At 34.9% G+C, this 19727-nt stretch overlaps 1 protein-coding gene across 1 annotated transcript in view; it reads right to left on the reverse strand.

The window, feature by feature from the left end:
• Positions 1-737: 737 nt before the first annotated feature.
• GFPT1 (glutamine--fructose-6-phosphate transaminase 1) overlaps positions 738-19727 on the reverse strand; it is a 50358-nt gene continuing 31368 nt past the window's right edge. The window contains exons 11-19 of the mRNA XM_045549768.1: positions 19539-19634; positions 18440-18537; positions 15185-15305; positions 14667-14824; positions 9838-9952; positions 9452-9579; positions 8700-8867; positions 7751-7912; positions 738-7087 (exon numbers count right to left, since the gene is read on the reverse strand). Coding sequence (XP_045405724.1) covers positions 7043-7087; positions 7751-7912; positions 8700-8867; positions 9452-9579; positions 9838-9952; positions 14667-14824; positions 15185-15305; positions 18440-18537; positions 19539-19634 — 1091 coding nt within the window. The 3' untranslated portion in view covers positions 738-7042. The remainder of the gene's footprint in view (positions 7088-7750; positions 7913-8699; positions 8868-9451; positions 9580-9837; positions 9953-14666; positions 14825-15184; positions 15306-18439; positions 18538-19538; positions 19635-19727) is intronic.

Consider the following 19727-nt stretch of genomic DNA (forward strand, 5'->3'; position numbering starts at 1 on the left):
GAGTCCATTTTTCCACAGGTACTTCTCATTTGTCCTGTGTACCCCATGCACCGGATACTACAAAGTAGAGAGTGGAAAAGCAAGAGTTGGCTGTTAAAGTTTGTGAAGGGATTATCCAGTTAAATAATGATCCAAGTTTTGAGGCATCCATGGGCACAAACCAAGCCATGGTTAGGTTAATTTTAGAAACAATAAAATTAAAAATCAGCCCTATCATCTGATAGGATGAGCCCTTACTTAGTTTCAGCAATATGAAGCCCAAAGGAGTTGAGAACCATTAACTCTGGAACATCACACTGTTGGGAAGGTCAAGCTGTGGAGTCCAACGTGTCTGCAAGTCAGCTGGCTTTTCTCTGTCCTGGGGAACCCCAAGCACTCTCCTTCATGCTTGTGTCCTGTCCTAGGAAGAACCAGGAATGCATAAACAAATTTATGCAAACCTGTCCCTGCTGAGAAAACAACTCAAAACATTTAAGTTACCACTGTTGTGTCAGTGAAGTCAATTCTGTATTCAGAGGCCAGCATATTTTCCCACTTCACTTAAAGCACCAAAAAAAAAACTACAGATATGAAGAAGTTTCAAAATTCATTTTTTTCAAACAAAGAAATGCTTTAAACTTTAGTAACACCACATGTGTCCAAGTTAACAACCAAGAACAAAAGATAGAAATCCTACAAAGATTTCCCACAGTTCCTAGGTTTCTACATAGCAGCAATGAAAGTAAATTAATAAAATATTCAGTTTACATTTTATTCAAAAGATAAATACAAAATTAAGAAAGCAAGAGATAAAGTTCAAAGGAAATATGTTTGGTATTTCAAAACAATTCTATATAACAAAGTATAATAGGAAAAAAACCAAAAGCTCCCATAAATCAAACTGGTTAGACACATTCAAATCTAACAGAAAGAAAACTTAATGCAACGTTATTTCTCTTGCCTAGAAACTAAGCCTTTATCATCTCAGATATCATCCATCCCATCACTTGAAAACAATAATGCATCACGCTTTCTAATGAGTTCACCTCACACTGAACTTGCCACAGTAAAATACCAATGATGGACTCAGACTAGAATGAGAACAACAATGTCACTGATAAGGAAGCTATTGGCAGTAACAAACTAGTGATCTTGATACATCTAGACTTTTGCAGACCTTTGGGTTATGTTATGACAATCTAAAATTCACAGATATCAACCTTAGGTCTCACAAATTAAGAACGTACTAGTTAAGAATCAAGGGGTTATACCCAGTTTAAGATACTGTTTCCTTCATTTGTCCTTTAGTATAATGGATCTGGAATTCTCAGTTGAGTATTATATACTTTGGGAAGTCTGGAAATTTTCCTTTCAAGACTTCACTATATTTATCTCCATTTCAAAACATACAAAGCTGAGTGGCAAAGACAAAAACTAACTCCTTTAGGAGCCCACGGTCTAACTTATTTGGTGGTTCTGGTTTTTGGATTGTTGGATGCTTCTAAATCACTCAGCAGAAATTAAGAGCATATGAAAATATGCCAAATGCTTTCATCTTAGTAAGCATCAATAATTTTATACATAGAGAGGCAGACTGATAACTGAATGGGAAGGAAATAACTATAATTCTATTGAAAGAGCATTTCTATAATTTCTTACAAGCTCCATTTTTGATTCCATATTTTCCATTATACATCCATACATCATACTCAAAATCTCCTGAAGCATAAAAAGAGAAATATGGCTACATAACAGCATTCTCTATGAGAAAATACATAAGTGACCTTGGAATTTGAGTCAATGAATCATGTTAATATGAAGTTCACAAATGTGCCTTTTCAACCTTGGAAATAATCTGTTGTATACATGCTAACCAAAAAAAGAACAGTAAAATTATCTTATTACATATATACTACCTGGGAAGGGGTCAGCTGATTTAAATAACTTATAACCTGATAACTTTTCTGTGTATTACTGCAAGATTAGTTCAAGCTCCATGCTTGTTAAGCTAATAGAGCTCCATCATCTAAAAAAAAAAAAAAAAACGATGGAAACTATTAACTCTCGGATTGATGAGAAAAACTTAACCTTTACTTCTTTCCCTCTTCCAAAAAAGTTAATGTTTCTCTAAATACCACTCCATTGAAAAGCAGCCTCTTAATTTTTAGGGAAATCATTTCTTGGCCTTCAGTAAGCACTCAGTAAATACTTACTGACAGACAGCCAACTGAGGAGAATTTAAAGAAAACTGTCACTAGAAGTAAAGCTGAATTTTAGGTCAAAAATGTAGCCTGTGGAAAAAATGATGCATGCTGGTGGGGCAGCCTTAGGCTTTGCCACAGAGCATGAGAGAGAGGGAGAGGTGGGGGAGGCAGAGAGAAACCAGAGACTGGGCTCAATTCTACGGGAAGGCAAAACAGCACATCTATTCATTCAAACCATTGTGGCCTGTCTCTGGCAAAACACAGCAAGTGCTGTAAGGTCTAGGGATAGAGATGCTAGCTTGATGTTTATAAATGGATTCTGTAAAGGGAATCTTTGTTCTATAATTAACAGATTGCCAAATACTACAAAAACTTTAAGATTGTCTTGCTACTTACCTTAAATATCCTTCTTTTGTAACTATCAATTCACTTAAACAAATCACTGCAAAATCTGGAAATAACATGCTATAAACAACTGGTTATTGCAAAAAATTTTAAAAGACTTGAGAAAATATAGTATCCATGGAGTGTGATATCAGATAGAGTAGAGCCTTTATCTAACGATCCTTTCCTAAACAACTGGGAAGTTGGGGTAGAGACGTGGCTTTATGCAATCATTTCTTATTTTTAAAAGCAACAATAATGAATAAATTTATGACATGAGAAATGTTTACTAACAACTAAAGTAGACATTGGCTACATTCTTAGTACAATTTTTAACACAACTACAAACATGTATATGCTTCAAATATTAACAAATTGCTTCAAAATGAAATTCTCAGCAAGTTTTTGGTAACTTATTCACAGTTCAGGCTTAGAGTCACTGGACTTAACAAGACATGAAAAAGAAATGACCAACTGGCTCAGTAACTAAACATTCATTTTAAAGAACACAAAATCAAAACAAAGCAAGAATGATTCTGAAAATTCCACCTCACAAGAAGTATAACTTAAAAAAATACCAAAAGTTGTATGTAAGCAAAATGCATCCAACCACAGAACATTCAAAAAGCTAAAAGGATCATTTCTATATTCATTCTGAAGGCTAGTATAATAAGAAAGGTAATTTGAGAATTTCCTAAGAAGTTCTTGTTAACCATTATTTATAATATAGTAAATAACATTTTGATATCAAGCTGTTACAGGGTTACGTATTAATATGGCATAACTACAGTCTTGCTTTAACTGTGATTTTTATCTTAAGCCTGCATGATACTGGTTTGAAGCTGATGTTATCAGTCTTATTGTCATTGTCACAAACCTGAAGATATGTTTAAATTCATAAAGCTAGGAAGATATTGAAATATTAACAATCTTTAAATATAGTGCAGGAAAAAACTGATTTAAGTAGTTAAACTTCTAAACTTGAGACTCCAGAAGTAATCTGAAATGTTTTCAGGGGTAAAACACTCTGCCTGGTAATCTTGTACACAAATTTTACTAAATATGTGAATATCATAAAACCAAAGTATCTTTTATCACTCCCTTCAATTTCTTTGGCCTTCACAAATTCATTGTGAGCTATGAATTCTTTTTCAATAACTACTCTTCAATGACATTGTGCTTTTTTAGAAAAATCACTTAGTTTGTAGCATATAATAATAGTTAACATTAGTCTTTCTCTTTTATTGCTATAGTATACCCTAATTTTTTAAAAAAGGGAAAAAACTTATCCCAAAGGACTTCTGAAAATGTGTGTTAAAGCAAACATTTCAGCTAGTTCTATTTCTTTGAAGAGTAATAGAATTAAATGTCAGAGGAGTATTACCAAGGAGCCAAAAAAAGCTTCCTTTCCTCCCATCCTCAGAACTACCTCAAGACAAGAGACCTGTATTCAAAAAGATGAGACAGTATCATTTCCGAAACAGCCTTTGGAGTAACTAAGAGCGAATACCTGTTAGCTCCCTTAACCTCCAGCCCCATCTGTATAGCACCATGTGTCAGTGACCTTCGGGTAGCAGTAATGCCTGATGGTTTTTCACCTTTGCATATTAAAGACTGCTGTTATAAATTTATGGGTCCTTTATAGCCTGTGATAACATGATAGCTCACTTTGCAAATACATTTCACTTCTTATGAACACAATATGCCCCCAAAACTTGGACCGTTATTTACTTAAGTAAACAAATCCACTTACTCACAGCATTTAACAACCCACCTCCACTCCATCTTCCCATCCTCTCACCCTGTCCTTCCGCTGAACCTAGTCTTTACTAGTGATGAGTCCCCTGGGGACAAATGGATACTGCTTTAAAGATGTAATTTTTAATGCCTAGCACAGTGACTTTCACATAATAGGTATTAATAAATACTTGTTGACATAGTTATAATAAACTAAAAATGGTTAACAAGTTTTCTCTCACCTTTTATTCCTATGGCATAGGTGATTTTTTTTTTTTTTTTTTTTTTTTAAAGATAGAAAAGCTGACTCCAAAGTAACAATCATTTACTGGGCTATGTGTTAGATGCTATACATGTCCCCCTGCCTAAAAAGGGCTCATGAGGCAAGAAACACTAAGTTACATGAGTCAATTTAAATGTTAAATGTACTACAAGAAAGAACTTTTTATACAAAGGACTCCTTTTGTAGAATATCTTTTTTGAAACATCCAATCTTCTAATCCTATATTACGTTGGTCTTCACTGGACATGCTCACTTAGTGGCTTGCTTCATTATAGTACCTTTTTTGTGTTAAGAATTTATAAAAGCATTTAAAAATCACTACATCAAATGGGATGGAGAACAAGAAGGGAGAGGGAGAGGAAACCATGTTTGTTTGGAAAATATCATTTCTTTGTTCTTAATTTTGGCTTTTGATATTCAGTTTAGAACTTCCCCCAACTTGGAGTGAGAACATGTGTGTATGCATGTGTTCTTTAAAGAGACACACACAGAGGGAAAGAGAGAAACAGAGAGAGAGAGAGAGAGAGAGAGAGAGACTATGCAAACTGATCCTGATTTCACATATTTTAACTAAGAATGCTGAACCAAACTTTAGACTGTAGGAAATGCTATAAACCCACACAAATCATGTTTTATAAAATGTTAATATACCAAACTTAAGAAATGACACTATACACATACCTAAACTAGTTAGCTTATGCAAAATAATCTTAGAAACAAAGTAGGTAAATATAGCATGATAGCTATATATGTAATGTAAATAGTGACCCTATTTAAAAAAAATAATCAGGTTTCTAGTCTCCATCTACGAGAGTCCTTCCAAATTAGCTCTAAATGTACCATTTCTTTCTCTAACCCTAACATACAAGCAGAATTGTATGCTTCTCTTGCAGCAGTAATAGGTATTAGGAAATCTTAACCTCACCAAGAAGTTCAGACACAAAAAAAAGAAAGGAAAAGATTGAACTCACATAAATAATTGTACTAAATATCTCACCTTCATAATTTAAAAGTGAAAACTTTTGAAAAAAGAAGGACTTTGCCAAAACATAAACACACTCTCCTTTGGCCCCTAGGATCTGGCCAAAAAAGCTCTGTGAAGAAATTATTACTCCTAATTTTGGGGGCATCAAACTAATATTTTACTTTAAATATTTTAATCAAAATTGTCAACTTCCATTTCTGACACTTACCAGCTGAATGTACCTTAAAATCACTTTATTTATATCTTCTTCATTCCTAAATATATTTCAAGGGTAGAGCACAGAAAATACAGAGAGGAAAAATAGCTGGGAAGTAATATTAAATTTGCTGCCTATCAGTGTAAAGCATATACTGCTTTTTCTGAGCTTAGCCCACCATACACATTTAGAGTCAAAGATTAGTCAAAGACTTGCAAATCTTCCAGGCAATTGCAAAGAACTTCCAAACTGGCACTAAGAGACCAGTTTAATTCAACAAGTCAGTGAAGGAAAGTTAAAATTAACTGTAGGAAATTCTTCCTTGGGACAAAGTTAAAGAGAATACTGAATATATCAATATTGATTTAATTTAAAACATCTGACAGCAGCTTTGTGTTGTGATTTCAAAGAACAAGATAAAATATGTCATTCAGCAGTCATTTAAAAAATAAAAGACTACAGATACAAAGAAATAAAAACCACTTTTAAGAGATGAAAACACAAGGAGTAGGATACCCACATGAACATTATCACATTTTCAAATTTAAAATCTTATTGTCAGTTGTCCAAAGCAGCTCCAATTTAAAGTTTGTGCTATGAAATTGTGCAAATATGTTCTCTCAAGGGTTGGAGAACATCAATGCACCACTACAGTTTGCTTTCTAAATTACCTTCATCTACAGATAAAAGGCAACAAGTTTGAGAAACTAACACTAATTGAACTTACAGACATAAATTCCACCAAGAAAATTTTTCAGTTTTTAAGTTTTACAGTTTGATTTAAAAACAAAACAGAAACAAGCTTCAAAATAAATCACAGCATCTTTTCTTTATATATAACTTAGCAAAACCTTCACTTAACATCCAAGTATAAGCATACATTGCCATTGGCTTTAGATAGTCCAATTAAATGCACTACTCTTTCATTGGTCTGAATGAAGAGAAGCATGGTAAACAAATGCTAATTATTTTTAAAACATACTATCCTCTCAGATTGAAGTGGAGGGTCCAGAAACTCAACACGCAGCATTCTTTAAAGAAAATAACAGCTGATACAGATTCCAATATAGATTCCATTATTCAAACTCCTCCACAAATTACTGGAAAAATATAAGAGGTAATTTCACAAAAATCACAAATTGAGTGGAATAATTATAACTGATATATAAATGAGGATTTACTTTAAAAAGGCTTCAAGGGTAATATTTTAAATCAAGGTTTTAAATATAAAAGGTGTCTTGTGTTGCATAATCATCCAGCGATTCAGATGTTCTTTACTCTACAGTTACAGATTTGGCAAGATTCCGTGGGAAATCAACCTGCAAAAAAAAAGCAAGATTTGAGAGATTTATACAGATTGGGGAGAGGAGGGTTTGCTATAAGCAAATTATTTTTGTTTATAAAAACAGAAAACAGTATGTTCATTAACCATTTTTATTATAGACTACAAAGAATTAATTAGAAAATATAATCACACAATGTATCTTGAAAAAAACTGAAACCAGTCAGGAAAAAGAATTCTACAGGCAGCAGGTCACACAGAAAGAGTTGCTGTGGTTCTCTCTACGGAGGTGGTAGTCCTCACAGGCAACATTAAAAACATAAGAACAGAATGTTTTGGTGGACACAATGACTGGGGGACCAGGAATGCTAAAAGTCCTGCAATATGTGGGACTGTTCCAAATACCAAAGAATTATCCTGCCCAAAATGCCACTAGCTACTCTATTGAGAAAACACATGGAGGTTCCCCAAAGAGAGTCAAAATCTTGGAAGTGACTTCCAAGGTTCCTTTTCAAGTTCTATGGGTAACAAGACATAGTGATGTAACCTACAAATTGGGCCATGAGAATATAACAGCCGACAGATACATATTTGAAGGATTTCTCAAATGCTAATATTAAAAAATTTAAGAAAACAAAACTATAAGAATGTACTCAAGTGAAAAGCCAACCCAGGATTTCTGCAGTGGTAGACCACTTACATCATAGCCTCTCAGCACAGCAAGGTGGAAAGCCAGCAACTGCAAGGGGATCACACTGAGGATGCCCTGCAAGCAGTCCACTGAGTGGGGCACCTTGATTGTTCTTTTTGTGTTCTTAATGGTCTCAGTATCCTCCTTATCACAAATCACCACAGGGCGCCCCTGGAAAAGAAAAGCACACATGTATGTCTATGCACGCACACATACACAAAATCACTGGTAAGCAACGGCAGGGCTATATAGCATGTGAATGTGCAAATTTTGCACTGCATAATCCACATGTGGCCTCAGTGACGCTTATTTAAACCCTTAATACTCTATGGTAAGTCTAACATAACGTTACAGTCAAAGAAATGGAAGATTTGTGGCATTTAGTAATTTGTTTAAACTCACAACATTAAGAAATACCGGGCTTATTACTTAAATCCAGGTCTGCCTACCTTCAAAGCTCAAGTTGATTACTACTACAAAGCTCATGGGAGTCGTATCTTTTGGGATTTATATATAAAGCCAACTGATCTGAAGAAAACACAATTAACACAGCACTTGTAATTTTTTTTTTTTTTACTTCTGACTTACATAATTGGAAAGCACCTGTAATATTAACATAAAATCTGTTAGGTTTCTTCAGAAATACATATTTAAGAATATTAAATTAAAATGGAGCAGCATATGTTCATTGAAAGAGGACAGGATGCGGAGACTAAGACCTCAGTTTTGGTCTTAGTTCTGTCCATTATGAGACCTATGAGCTGGGTCCTGTCAAAACTCTGAGCATTTGATTTCTCACATGTAAACCTCAAAGGCTGTATTCCAAAGCAAATGAGTTAACAAGAGTAATCATGTTTTGTAAGTCACCTGTCTGGCACTGGTGTCATGAAATTCAAATAAGCTTTAGTAAATCCACCCTTAGATCCCCAAGGTGTCCTCACAGCTTCCCCTGGCTTACCTGCCGAGCAACCACCTGCTGAAAAGCATTCTGACACTTTGCATAAGTGTGATCTCTCATGATGATCATGATAACAGGCATCAGCTTATCCACCAAAGCCAGGGGGCCATGTTTCAACTCCCCAGCAAGGATGCCTTCAGAGTGCATGTAAGTAATTTCTTTGATTTTCTAACAGGAAAGAACCAGATTAGTCTTTAGTCTGTTTTTCAAAAATCCATCCTTCAGTAATTATTATACAAAACATACAAGTTAAGCCACTATTTATCCAAAAGTATTAAAAGACCACCGATCTGTAAATATAGCTAACAAGTGAATATTAATAGATCACTATATTTATTATATCAACAAGTACTAGGAAGTTTTAAAGCTACACAAGGACTTTTTGAAGGTTTTAGATTATCATGAACATATTCATATTTCTTTATAACTGTTCTCCTACTTGTTTCATGTTTGACCTCAATTAAATTTCTTATCTAAAGAACTTAATCCTTATTTTATTCACATTTGGACAACAGATTAAGCTGAGTTACTTGCTAAACCCAAGTTATCATGCAAAAATTTATTCTTCTTGGTTTCTCAGTTTTAAATTAAGTTCTCTATTGCATTTTCTCAAGGTAAAACAAACTACAATGCATAAATAGAGAGGCATTTTTAAAAGTTCCACCTATTTCATTCATTTAATTTAAAAGTACAATTATGTGCCAGTTCCATAAGTGAAGAGACGGAAATTAATTGTAAGTGAGAAAACTTACCAGCGCCCCTTCAAGACAAGTAGCATAATGATAGCCCCGTCCCATTATCAGGACTGACTTCTGATGATAAAGTTCTGTTGCCAGTTTCTGAATTTCATCATCCATGCTCAGTACTTCCTTAATCAAATCTGTTAAAAAGTAATATTAGCAAAATCTGTGAAAAAAGGACAATAAACTGAACAGCTATAATAATATATTGGTAGCAACTAACAAAAGACAAATGTTTCTGTTCTTCTGTAGTATCAGTGTGGGATTTTTTAACACATGGGAGCAAAACAGAAAGATCTTACTGACTAAACAGCTACAAGCCCCAGCTTCAAGGATAAGAACTTCATCCATTACCCACTCTTAGACAACTTAAGTGTAATATGTGAATATCTTTGTACCAGGCAGCCGTTTCAATCCGAGCATGATCTCTTTGCGTCTCTCTTGCATGGAGATCCTGTCATCACACATCATAAGGGCGAACATCACAAGGGATACAAACTGGCTGGTATAAGCCTGAAACACCACAAAAAAGCAGGAGAATTAGTTGCAGTTGCATCTTAAGAATTTATAAATTTTAATTTTAAAAATGATTAAAACAAACAGAATTCCCATTGGTTTTACAGTATATATTGTCCATCTTTTAAAAACAACATTAGTAACAGTGAACTGAACCAGTACCTAGGGAATCTATCACTATTCTCCTTTTCTGAATCTCTAACAAATGACTTACTTAACCTTTATTTCTCAGATATAAAAGCAAAACACCATATTGCATGGGATGCTTATGAAATCCCTAATACTCCTGAGAAAGGAAAGGAAACATGTCAAAGGAAGGTGAGCTGGGAGAGTAAATTTCCATGTGCCTAACCAAATTCAGTTCTTGATATAAGTTCAAAGGCAGGGGCTTGAAGAACTCTTCTTGGGGTACTTGCACTAGTATTGCTGGATTTTTTAAAAATTTCTCTTTACCTTTGCCTATTGCCTGTCCTTCACCCTCACTTTTTTTTAAGTTTGGCTACGAATTTAAAAAGTTCAATTGTAGAAAAGTAGATAGATACATTAATAAGAATAATCTTCAATCCTATTAATAGGAATTACATTAATATGCTATTAATAACATTTGTGAATACTACCTTCTAGTTTTTACTTTTTTCTTTATTTACATTGTTAAGAAAATTAATTAGGTACAATTTAACTTGCTTTTATGCCTCATTAACAGTCCAGTACAAGTACTTTCCCAAGACAGAACTCACTCTCTCCTTTCAGTGGTGTGTAAATAACCTTGAGCAGTTTTCATTTCTTTAGGTCTCAGATGCACATGCACCTTTATATCTTTCCCAAGTAGATATTTTCCATGTAAAGAGAGAGTGTATTTGTGAGAGAGAGAGAGAGAGAGAGAGAGAGAGAGGGAGGGAGGGAGGGAGGGGCTTACATGCTGAATTTCTATTACTCTTCTCTGGATAACGGATTACTTCATTAGTGAATAATTATTCCCTGTCATAATGTGGATAACGGGACTCCCTCTATAATAAAATCAGCCTGCTAATGGGCCTTACCTTCACACCAGTTAAATAAGACTCCCTGTTTCCTCCTGCTGTACTTCCCAACTTCCAGCTATTCTCTGGTCCTCCACAACTACCTGTCCCTGTATGCCTATTATGTTCCACTGGCAGATAGGAATTTTTCCCCTTAGCACTGAAGTAGATTTGGAATCCCTTACCTCCAAGTCTAATTAGCACATCTATAATTCTAAATTCTAGTCCCTCTAGTCTATCTCTTCCTACTGTGGTTTACTTTTCAATAAACCAATTAATCACAAAATATACTACCAGGGCAGAGAGACACACGCAGTATCTTGGATCCCTGGAATACCTAAACTGTTTCCAATCCAAACTGATCAGATAACAAGTAGTCCAGTTCCTCCAGCCCATATATAACTATTAATAAAAATGTTATTCTACAAACTAGTGTTTCTCTGTTTAGACTGAAAACATCTCAACATTGGTTTTTATGTACAAATATTGAACAGAGTTAACTTTAACGTATTTATTTTTCCACTGCATTACTATTAGTTTCATTTCTAATTTCAATTTCATATTTTTCGTGTCATCAGTACATACCAGAAAACCAATTATGAGAAAAATAAGCTACTCCCCACATTTAGAATCTACTGAGGTTTGAAAGAATTTACTAGGAAATGTTGATTCTGAACTTTTAAATTCGGGTTTTTCTTTTTATTCAGCCAAAAACAAAATTACATTGGTTTATTTTTTTTTAAATCAACAAAAGTCAGCACTGTGGTGAAATTCTAAACACCTGCAATAACATAAGAAAATTGCTGAACATGCATGTTTATAACCCATCAACTCCTACAGAAATATCAAATTGTCTATGGTCTGATAATATGAGAGTCCATAATATCCCTCTAATCCTGACAATTTTTCAGGCAAAGTTGGGCATTTATAAGCAAGATCACAGAATTCTTCTGCTCGCTCCATCACTGGGCCCAGGGATCAGGATCTATGATCAACTTCTTTGATTTTCCATTAATATAAAAACTTACATTTTCCATTCAGAAATAGTCTGTGACTAAATATCTCAAAACTTACTTTACATTAACTCCAAGCCCAGAAAATCTAAGACAGTTAAAGAAAACAAAATTACTTTAGAATCAAAGAAAAATGAAAGTAACACTAAATTACCATACCTAGTATATTTTTGTGTCATTTTTTAAAGAGATTAAAGTATATACTATAAAAAATTGCCTATTTTTCTCCTACAAGATGTAATCATTGGGGGAAACTGGGTGAAGAGAGAGCATGTATGGGACTTCTCTGTGCTATCTTTGCAACTTCCTACAAATCTACAGTTATGTCAAAATAAAAAGATGTTTTACAAGGAACTTGCAAAAAAAAAGTACTGATCCAATGAACAAATGAACGAATCTCAAAAACTTCTTGCTAAATGAAAGAAGCCAGAGACAAAAAACATATATTATACAATTCCATTTATAAGAAATTTCTGGAAAATGACATAATATAGTACGAGAAAATAGCAGTTGCTGAGTGTGAGGCTAGAAGGGGAGTGAGAATTGACTGCAAAGGGACACAAAGGAATTTTTCAGATGATCTAAGTTTCCTAAAACCGGACTGTGGTAACTGCCCCGCACAGCCAAATAAATTCACTAAAACTGTATACTTCAAATTGATGAATGTTACGGTATGACAATGAGACCTCAATAAAACTGTAGGAAAAAAGTTAATGGTAGAATCTAGGTGGTGTGTATATATGGGTGTTAATGTAAAATTTTTAAAATTCTGCTGTATGTTTGAAAATCATCATAATAAAATGTTGAGGAACATTAGAAGTTCTCACAAACAAAAGAATCAGAAATTTTAAAAAACAGTATTTCCCTTGGCACTTCACAGTTCCAGAAAGATTTTATAAAAAGCTAAGTCGAGAGCATCCATTCAGTCACATAATCCCATATCCCACATACATCATGCTGAAGCCCTTGTTTGACAATGTTTTATGAATGAAGGGCCCTGGGGTTTCAATTCCCCAATCAATGTTGTCTGTCTACACATTGCTTCAAAAATCCATAAGCTGCTGCTGAGAGCAACTGGTTATTTATTCAGCCACGGGATAGAAACCCAAGCACAAATATCTTATTTGTTTTAATTAATTACATGGGGAAAATTCAAGTTTCAGCTATCTATAAATTATAGTATTAGCAATATCAAAACACCCAAGAAATAAAAACCTCACTCAAGAGTTTTTATATAAGAATCACAAATTTTCCACAAAAAATTCTCCATGAGATTCTTCACAAGAAAAAAAAATTTAAATGTGGTTATGTACACAGTAACAACATCTTCCACAGCCTTTAATTAAACTCAAATCCACCAATACCCAAACATCTTATTAGATAATCAGTAGGCAATAAAGCAGAAAAATATATATTGAGAAATGAAAATTTGACACCATAAAAAAGAATAGACTTGTGGAGGGATAACATCTTTTGCATTTATACAACTTTCTACAATTCCTATTTTTATTATGATTACTAAATTTATGCACATCCCAATTTCAAAGGGCAAAGTAGTCTGACTAGGTCTTTTTTTTTAAGAGATGGGGTCTCACTATTTTGCCCAGGCTGGATTCGAACTCATGGGCTCAAGTGATCCACCTGCCTCAGCTTCCCGAACAGCTAGATTACAGGCATGCGCCACTGTGACCAGCTTTACTATGCCTTAAAAAAAGAAAAAAAAAGAAAAGAAAGTACTTTTAAACCTCCACAGAGTAGTATCTAAAGAGAAACAGATATTATCACACAATACTCATTTTTTAAATTTTTTCTAAATTGCCAAATTTTATACAAAAGGTGTACTTCTCCTTACAAACTTTCAAAATGCAGTAAGTATATTTTGACATATTTATTAGAAACTATAAATATGTAAATAAAAATTTAATAAATTATTAGATTAAACTGGATGTTTCTAATTTTTAACTTTCCTAATTCCCAACTACACTTAATTTAAAAAAGAGGATGTCATATACTTACTATGTATACCACTCAATCTGGCTGGAGGATAATAAATGATGAATGGAGATAGCCAGCAGAGATCTTTTCAAAGTGGACTTATGTTATATATACATTTGTTCCTTTTAAAATCTAAGGATTGGGGCCGGGCTCAGTGGCTCACGCCTGTAATCCTAGCACTCTGGGAGGCCCAGGCAGGGGGATGGCTCAAGGTCAGGAGTTCGAGACCAGCCTGAGCAAGAGCGAGACCCCATCTCTACTAAAAAATAGAAAGAAATTATCTGGACAACTAAAAATATATAGAAAAAATTAGCCGGGCATGGTGGCACATGCCTGTAGTCCCAGCTATTCGGGAGGCTGAAGCAGAAGGATTGCTTAAGCCCAAGAGTTTGAGGTTGCTGTGAGCTAGGCTGACACCACAGCACTCTAGCCCAGGCAATAGATAGAGACACTGTCTTCAAAAATAAAAAAATAATAAAATCTAAGAATTGGGAGTGGGGAGGATGACACGTCTCTTATCTATTATTGATCCTTCAGTCTTACAGTAATTACAATGATTAGTAAAATATATGAGTTCTGTAACTGCTAACAAATGAAAAATACAATATAGACTAGTCTGCAAACTAGTCTGTTTCACCAACACTATGATTAAGTAATCACCAGAGAAATAAGTCAAGAATTTACCTTTGTACTGGCCACGCCAATCTCAGGGCCAGCATTAATGTGAACTCCACAATCTGTCTCCCTTGATATAGAACTGCCGACTGTGTTTGTGATCCCCACAGTTAAAGCTCCTCTCTCCTTAGAGTACCGAAGAGCCATCAGGGTATCTGCTGTCTCACCTGGTAAAAAGTATGACAAAAGTAACACATAGAGCAGTAGCTTATGCTGTTTCTTAGATGCAAAAACAAATTGACCACACTTGCAACAATATCACTTGTTTTAAATAAAATATAAAACATGCACTTAAAAAAATTTATAGGACTTTTAGTAATAAGCTTTTTAGGGTCTCTGTTCCTTGTTTTTGAAAATTCAGCTGTTTGAGCATAAAAGGTGTTCATTATGTAATATTAAAATAAACCTGTATTAGTCAAGTCATCTATAATACCAGTTTATCTTACATTATCAGTTTTTGCCAAGATATGATAGAATTATTAGAAAGAATGACTTTCTTTCCCTTCGAGTCTTTAAAATTAACATACCTGATTGACTAAGGAAAAAGCAAACATCATCTCGAAAGACTGGTGTGTTTCTATCCAGGAAGTCACTGGCCAGCTCCACCATCACAGGCAACTCAGTCAACTCCTCAAGAACTTGACGTGTCTGCAGAGAAAAGATGACTTGGTCACACAACTTTCCTTCAAATACTCTTTCACCGGACTTCTTTGGACTCAATGCATACTTTTCACTTTTTCTAATTATAAAAATGATACATTGTGTAATGTTAGAAAATATGAAAAATACAGATTAAAGTATAAAAAATAAACTAAAAATAATCAAAATCCTACCACCCAAGAGACAGGCACTGCTAACATTTTAACACAAGTCTCTTTAGAAAACTATCAATGCATACATTCTTGTAAGCAAACACCCATATGAAACATTTTGAGAAGTGGAAAAAGCATTGTTCTGAGTCAGTTTGTGTGTTATCTCTAACTTCCAAATTTTTAATCTCTAAAATGAAAATTCATATAATACCCATGTCACTGAGGGATTTCAAATGAGAAAACAGATGTACAAATACTCAAGGAAAAATTAAACCCCTTAAAAATGTAATATATTCATAAGTAGATCCATTTCCCAAAAAAAGTCAATACATTTAGAAATCCTGTTTAAGAGGGCTTATTATTTTCAAACTTTGTAGTATTGGAGGGGGAGGGGAAAAAGAAGGGTTTAGTATGCTTCTGTTCAAAGGGTGCCTTAATACCCATTTTACTAAATTTCCATTCTGATTAAATTTCTTTCACTCTGCACATCAGAAAATTAAAAACAACAGAAAAATAAACTTTTAGGCAGCAAAGACTTCAGGCCTGACCAATGTATACATTTAGTGTTGCTTTAATATTAACTCTGGAGATCACCTATCCGACAGCATTTAACTGGTGTCTGCAGGCAAGTGGCCCTGGCCATCCCTTGTGCATCTCTGCATTCCTCCTTCCCGGCAACAAAGACCTTAAAGGTGCCCTTACTTCACAGCCCTTTAACTTTCGCTTGCCCACAAATTTAAACAGAATTGTTTTGTTCTATTTGGTTCCCCAAAGGATATTAAATAACTTTGGTTTGGCAAAGTCATTTTAACAATATTATAACATCCTGTACAGAAAGTCTTTGAAGATAAAATGCTCCTGTTTTTAATTATCCTTTTCCATTGATGTATTTATTTACTAATTATACACAAATTAAGTTACTGACATTAAAATACTAAATGTTTCCTTCAAACAAATGTAAATTGACCTTTTTACTGCGGTTTACAATATGTTACACTGGAATCACAATCTTCAAAATAAAAAGAGAAAGATACAAATCTGGCAACTTGCCAGATATTTAAAACTAATGGACCCCAAAAAAGTAATCTCAGGATTTATCTGTGCAATAGTTTGTTCTTTCAGTGGAAGCAATTCTTTATAAACACACAGAATGACATATTTTCATCATAAGAAAAGAGTAACCCCATAAATTCCATTGCATGCTGCTATAAAATCTAGAGACAAAATTTTGAAACGCATACTAACTATACTTAGAATAGTTAGAGTGTAGTCAGTTATTTTTCAGGATACAGAGGATATACGAAAAGAAAGTCATGCAAATGTGTCTATTCACGTCTGGTCCCACGAAAACAAAACAAAACAAAACAAAACAGAATTAATGGAATTAATGGCTATTTTGAATAATAAACCACAGAGGGGATTTCTAACATTTATTAACTATAGTCCTGGCATCCACACAAACTACAGTTGAAAAAAACCTTACATCATCTCCTATTTCAGAATTAGAGAATTCTAACAGCATATAATTCCTATCTCAAAATTCAGGCTTACCATTAGACGAAGCATTCAATCAAATATATTTCTGAACAGAGGGTTCATTTATTAATATAAACCACCACTAAATTAGCCCATCCCTTCTTTAATTTACACTAATATCTTTAATTCATTCTTATTTCCATGCTTAAAATAATGACTTTTTTAGACTTCTCCACTTCAACACTGTACAGACTTTCCTTTTAGGACCATGTACTTTCTTAGGGGGAAGGGGGCCTGAGGTGAGAGGTGGGGGCCGTTGGGGGGAGGATGGCTTTAGAGAGGAATAAAGCTTATTGAGATGCAAAGGCTACTGACCAGATAGTTTCACTCACTAGTCAAGTGACTGGTTCCCACTAAATATTTATGCTCTAGCAAATAAAAATTTATGTCGTAAACTTTGGGAATCAACCTTAAAAGCAGAAACTGAATGCAAAGGTCTTCCATACTTATGAGTTTACATCAACAGCACATAAATGGTCTCTTTATAAGGAAACTACATGTATATCTGATTTATTGTACTAAAAGACTAATATTTCTATGCTTCTGCACTGACAACCAATACACATCTTTAACACAGAATTTCAGCTTCCAAAATAACAATTTAAAGAACAAAGTCTGACAAAAAGCAGACTTCCTTTCTTTGCAGAAATGTGCCCACAAAATAAAATCATGTTGATTTTAACACGTTACCAGCCATCTGTCTGAGGCAAGTAAACAACGCTAAGCAAAACCCACTGACTGCTCTTGAACAAGAAGGCATGCTCCCTAGGCTACAAGTCTAGCATGGTACAAAATTTCTCCCCTTCTTGGCTTTTCATGAAGTCACTTGCAGGTGGTCTACCTGTATACCTAAGGACCCTTCTATAGTAGATCTTCCCTTAATAAATAATTCCAAGCAGCTATTAAAATTTCTCCACCCCCCCCCTAGGCCGGGCGCGGTGGCTCACGCCTGTAATCCTAGCTCTGGGAGGCCGAGGCGGGTGGATCGCTCGAGGTCAGGAGTTCGAGACCAGCCTGAGCAAGAGTGAGACCCCGTCTCTACTAAAAAATAGAAAGAAATTATCTGGCCAACTAAAAATATATATACAAAAAAAATTAGCCGGGCATGGTGGCTCATGCCTGTAGTCCCAGCTACTAGGGAGGCTGAGGCAGTAGGATCGCTTAAGCCCAGGAGTCTGAGGTTGCTGTGAGCTAGGCTGATGCCACGGCACTCACTCTAGCCCGGGCAACAAAGTGACACTCTGTCTCAAAAAAAAAAAAAAAAAAAAAAAATTTCTCCCCCTACTTTCTTGATTTTTGTCATTGCAAACATGAAAAAACACATTTTAACAAAGGTTAGCTTTATTATACATGGTATATTGATAGAGGTACTACTGGTCTGCAGATATCCCCTAATATCCAACTTAACAATTAAAATTTTAGGAAGCCACTTACTGCTACACCAGCATGGTAACTTGTTCCACAAGCAATAAGAATCAAACGCCGACACCTCTGGATTTCCTTAATGTGATCCTTCAAACCACCCAAATTCACTGAAATAAAAGTTTGTGTATATAATTATTTAGGAAATAACCATATGAAATAGGCAATCATTTTTTATGAGCGTCCACTGCCAATATGAGAAATAACACTGCCCTGTTAAAGAATTCATATTCCTCTTAGGAAGCAAAGTTCTCTAGAGTTTTGAAAAGTAAATTAAATAGGTCACAACTTAATTGGCCACATGAACTTGTAACTAACCTAACTCACCCTCCTACATGTCCACACAATTATAGTATTTATCTCATTCCACTTTGGTGATTTTTACAATCTTCTCTTTAGATTAAAGGTTATCTTAAAGGCAAACCTATAGAAACACAGACAACAAACAGATCAGTAGATGCCAAAGGCCAGAGTTGGAGGAGGGGCTGACAACAAAGGGGCACAAGGGAATTTCTGGAGTGATGGAACTGTTCTACATCTTGACACAGTAGAGGTCAGGATTATGACCATGGTGTGGAAGTTTGTCAAAACTCAGAATTATACACTAAGAACAGTGAACTTAATATCTCAACAAACCTGCCTAGAAAAAAATGTATCTGTTACGTTCATTTCCCCTCCAGTGCCCGAAACAGTCCTCTGTCTGCAATATAAACCCACTCTCCTCCCAGCCTTTGCCATCTCAGAAAATGCCGTCACCATTCACCAAACTGCTCCAATCAAAACGTCAGCGTCCTCCTTGACTGGCTCCTATCCCTTCACATCCACCTTCAAAACAGAGCTCTGATGCTGTCACCCTAGACCAACACTGCTCCCTGGATGAGACAATGCTCTCTTCTGCTCTCCACCATTCATCTACTTTCTGTCTCTATGAATCCAGCTATTCTAGATACCTCATATAAGTGGAATCATACACTAAAAGGACTTTTTAAAGATAGCTGGGCTGGCAGCCATAGTTATTCTCCTAGGCTATAAAGGACAATGAACTTTCAGGTTGTTAATGGTACCTGCCAAAAGAGATTTTGAAATAATAAAACAATTCATATGTAATTACCAGTATAGTCATCAAAGTTGACTCTTCCTCTCATTGTGTTCACAACGGACTCTGGCTGCTCAAAAATTTCCTTCTGCATAAATGAACTGAAGTTGCCTACAGTAACAGAAACCATATAATTAAAACAAAATTTAAAAAACCAAAGAATAAGAATAGAAATTGGTAGACAACTAAAAGTCTATCTCCTTT

The sequence above is a fragment of the Lemur catta genome, chromosome 4, assembly GCF_020740605.2.
Source record: "Lemur catta isolate mLemCat1 chromosome 4, mLemCat1.pri, whole genome shotgun sequence".
In the NCBI taxonomy this organism is placed as follows: domain Eukaryota; kingdom Metazoa; phylum Chordata; class Mammalia; order Primates; family Lemuridae; genus Lemur; species Lemur catta.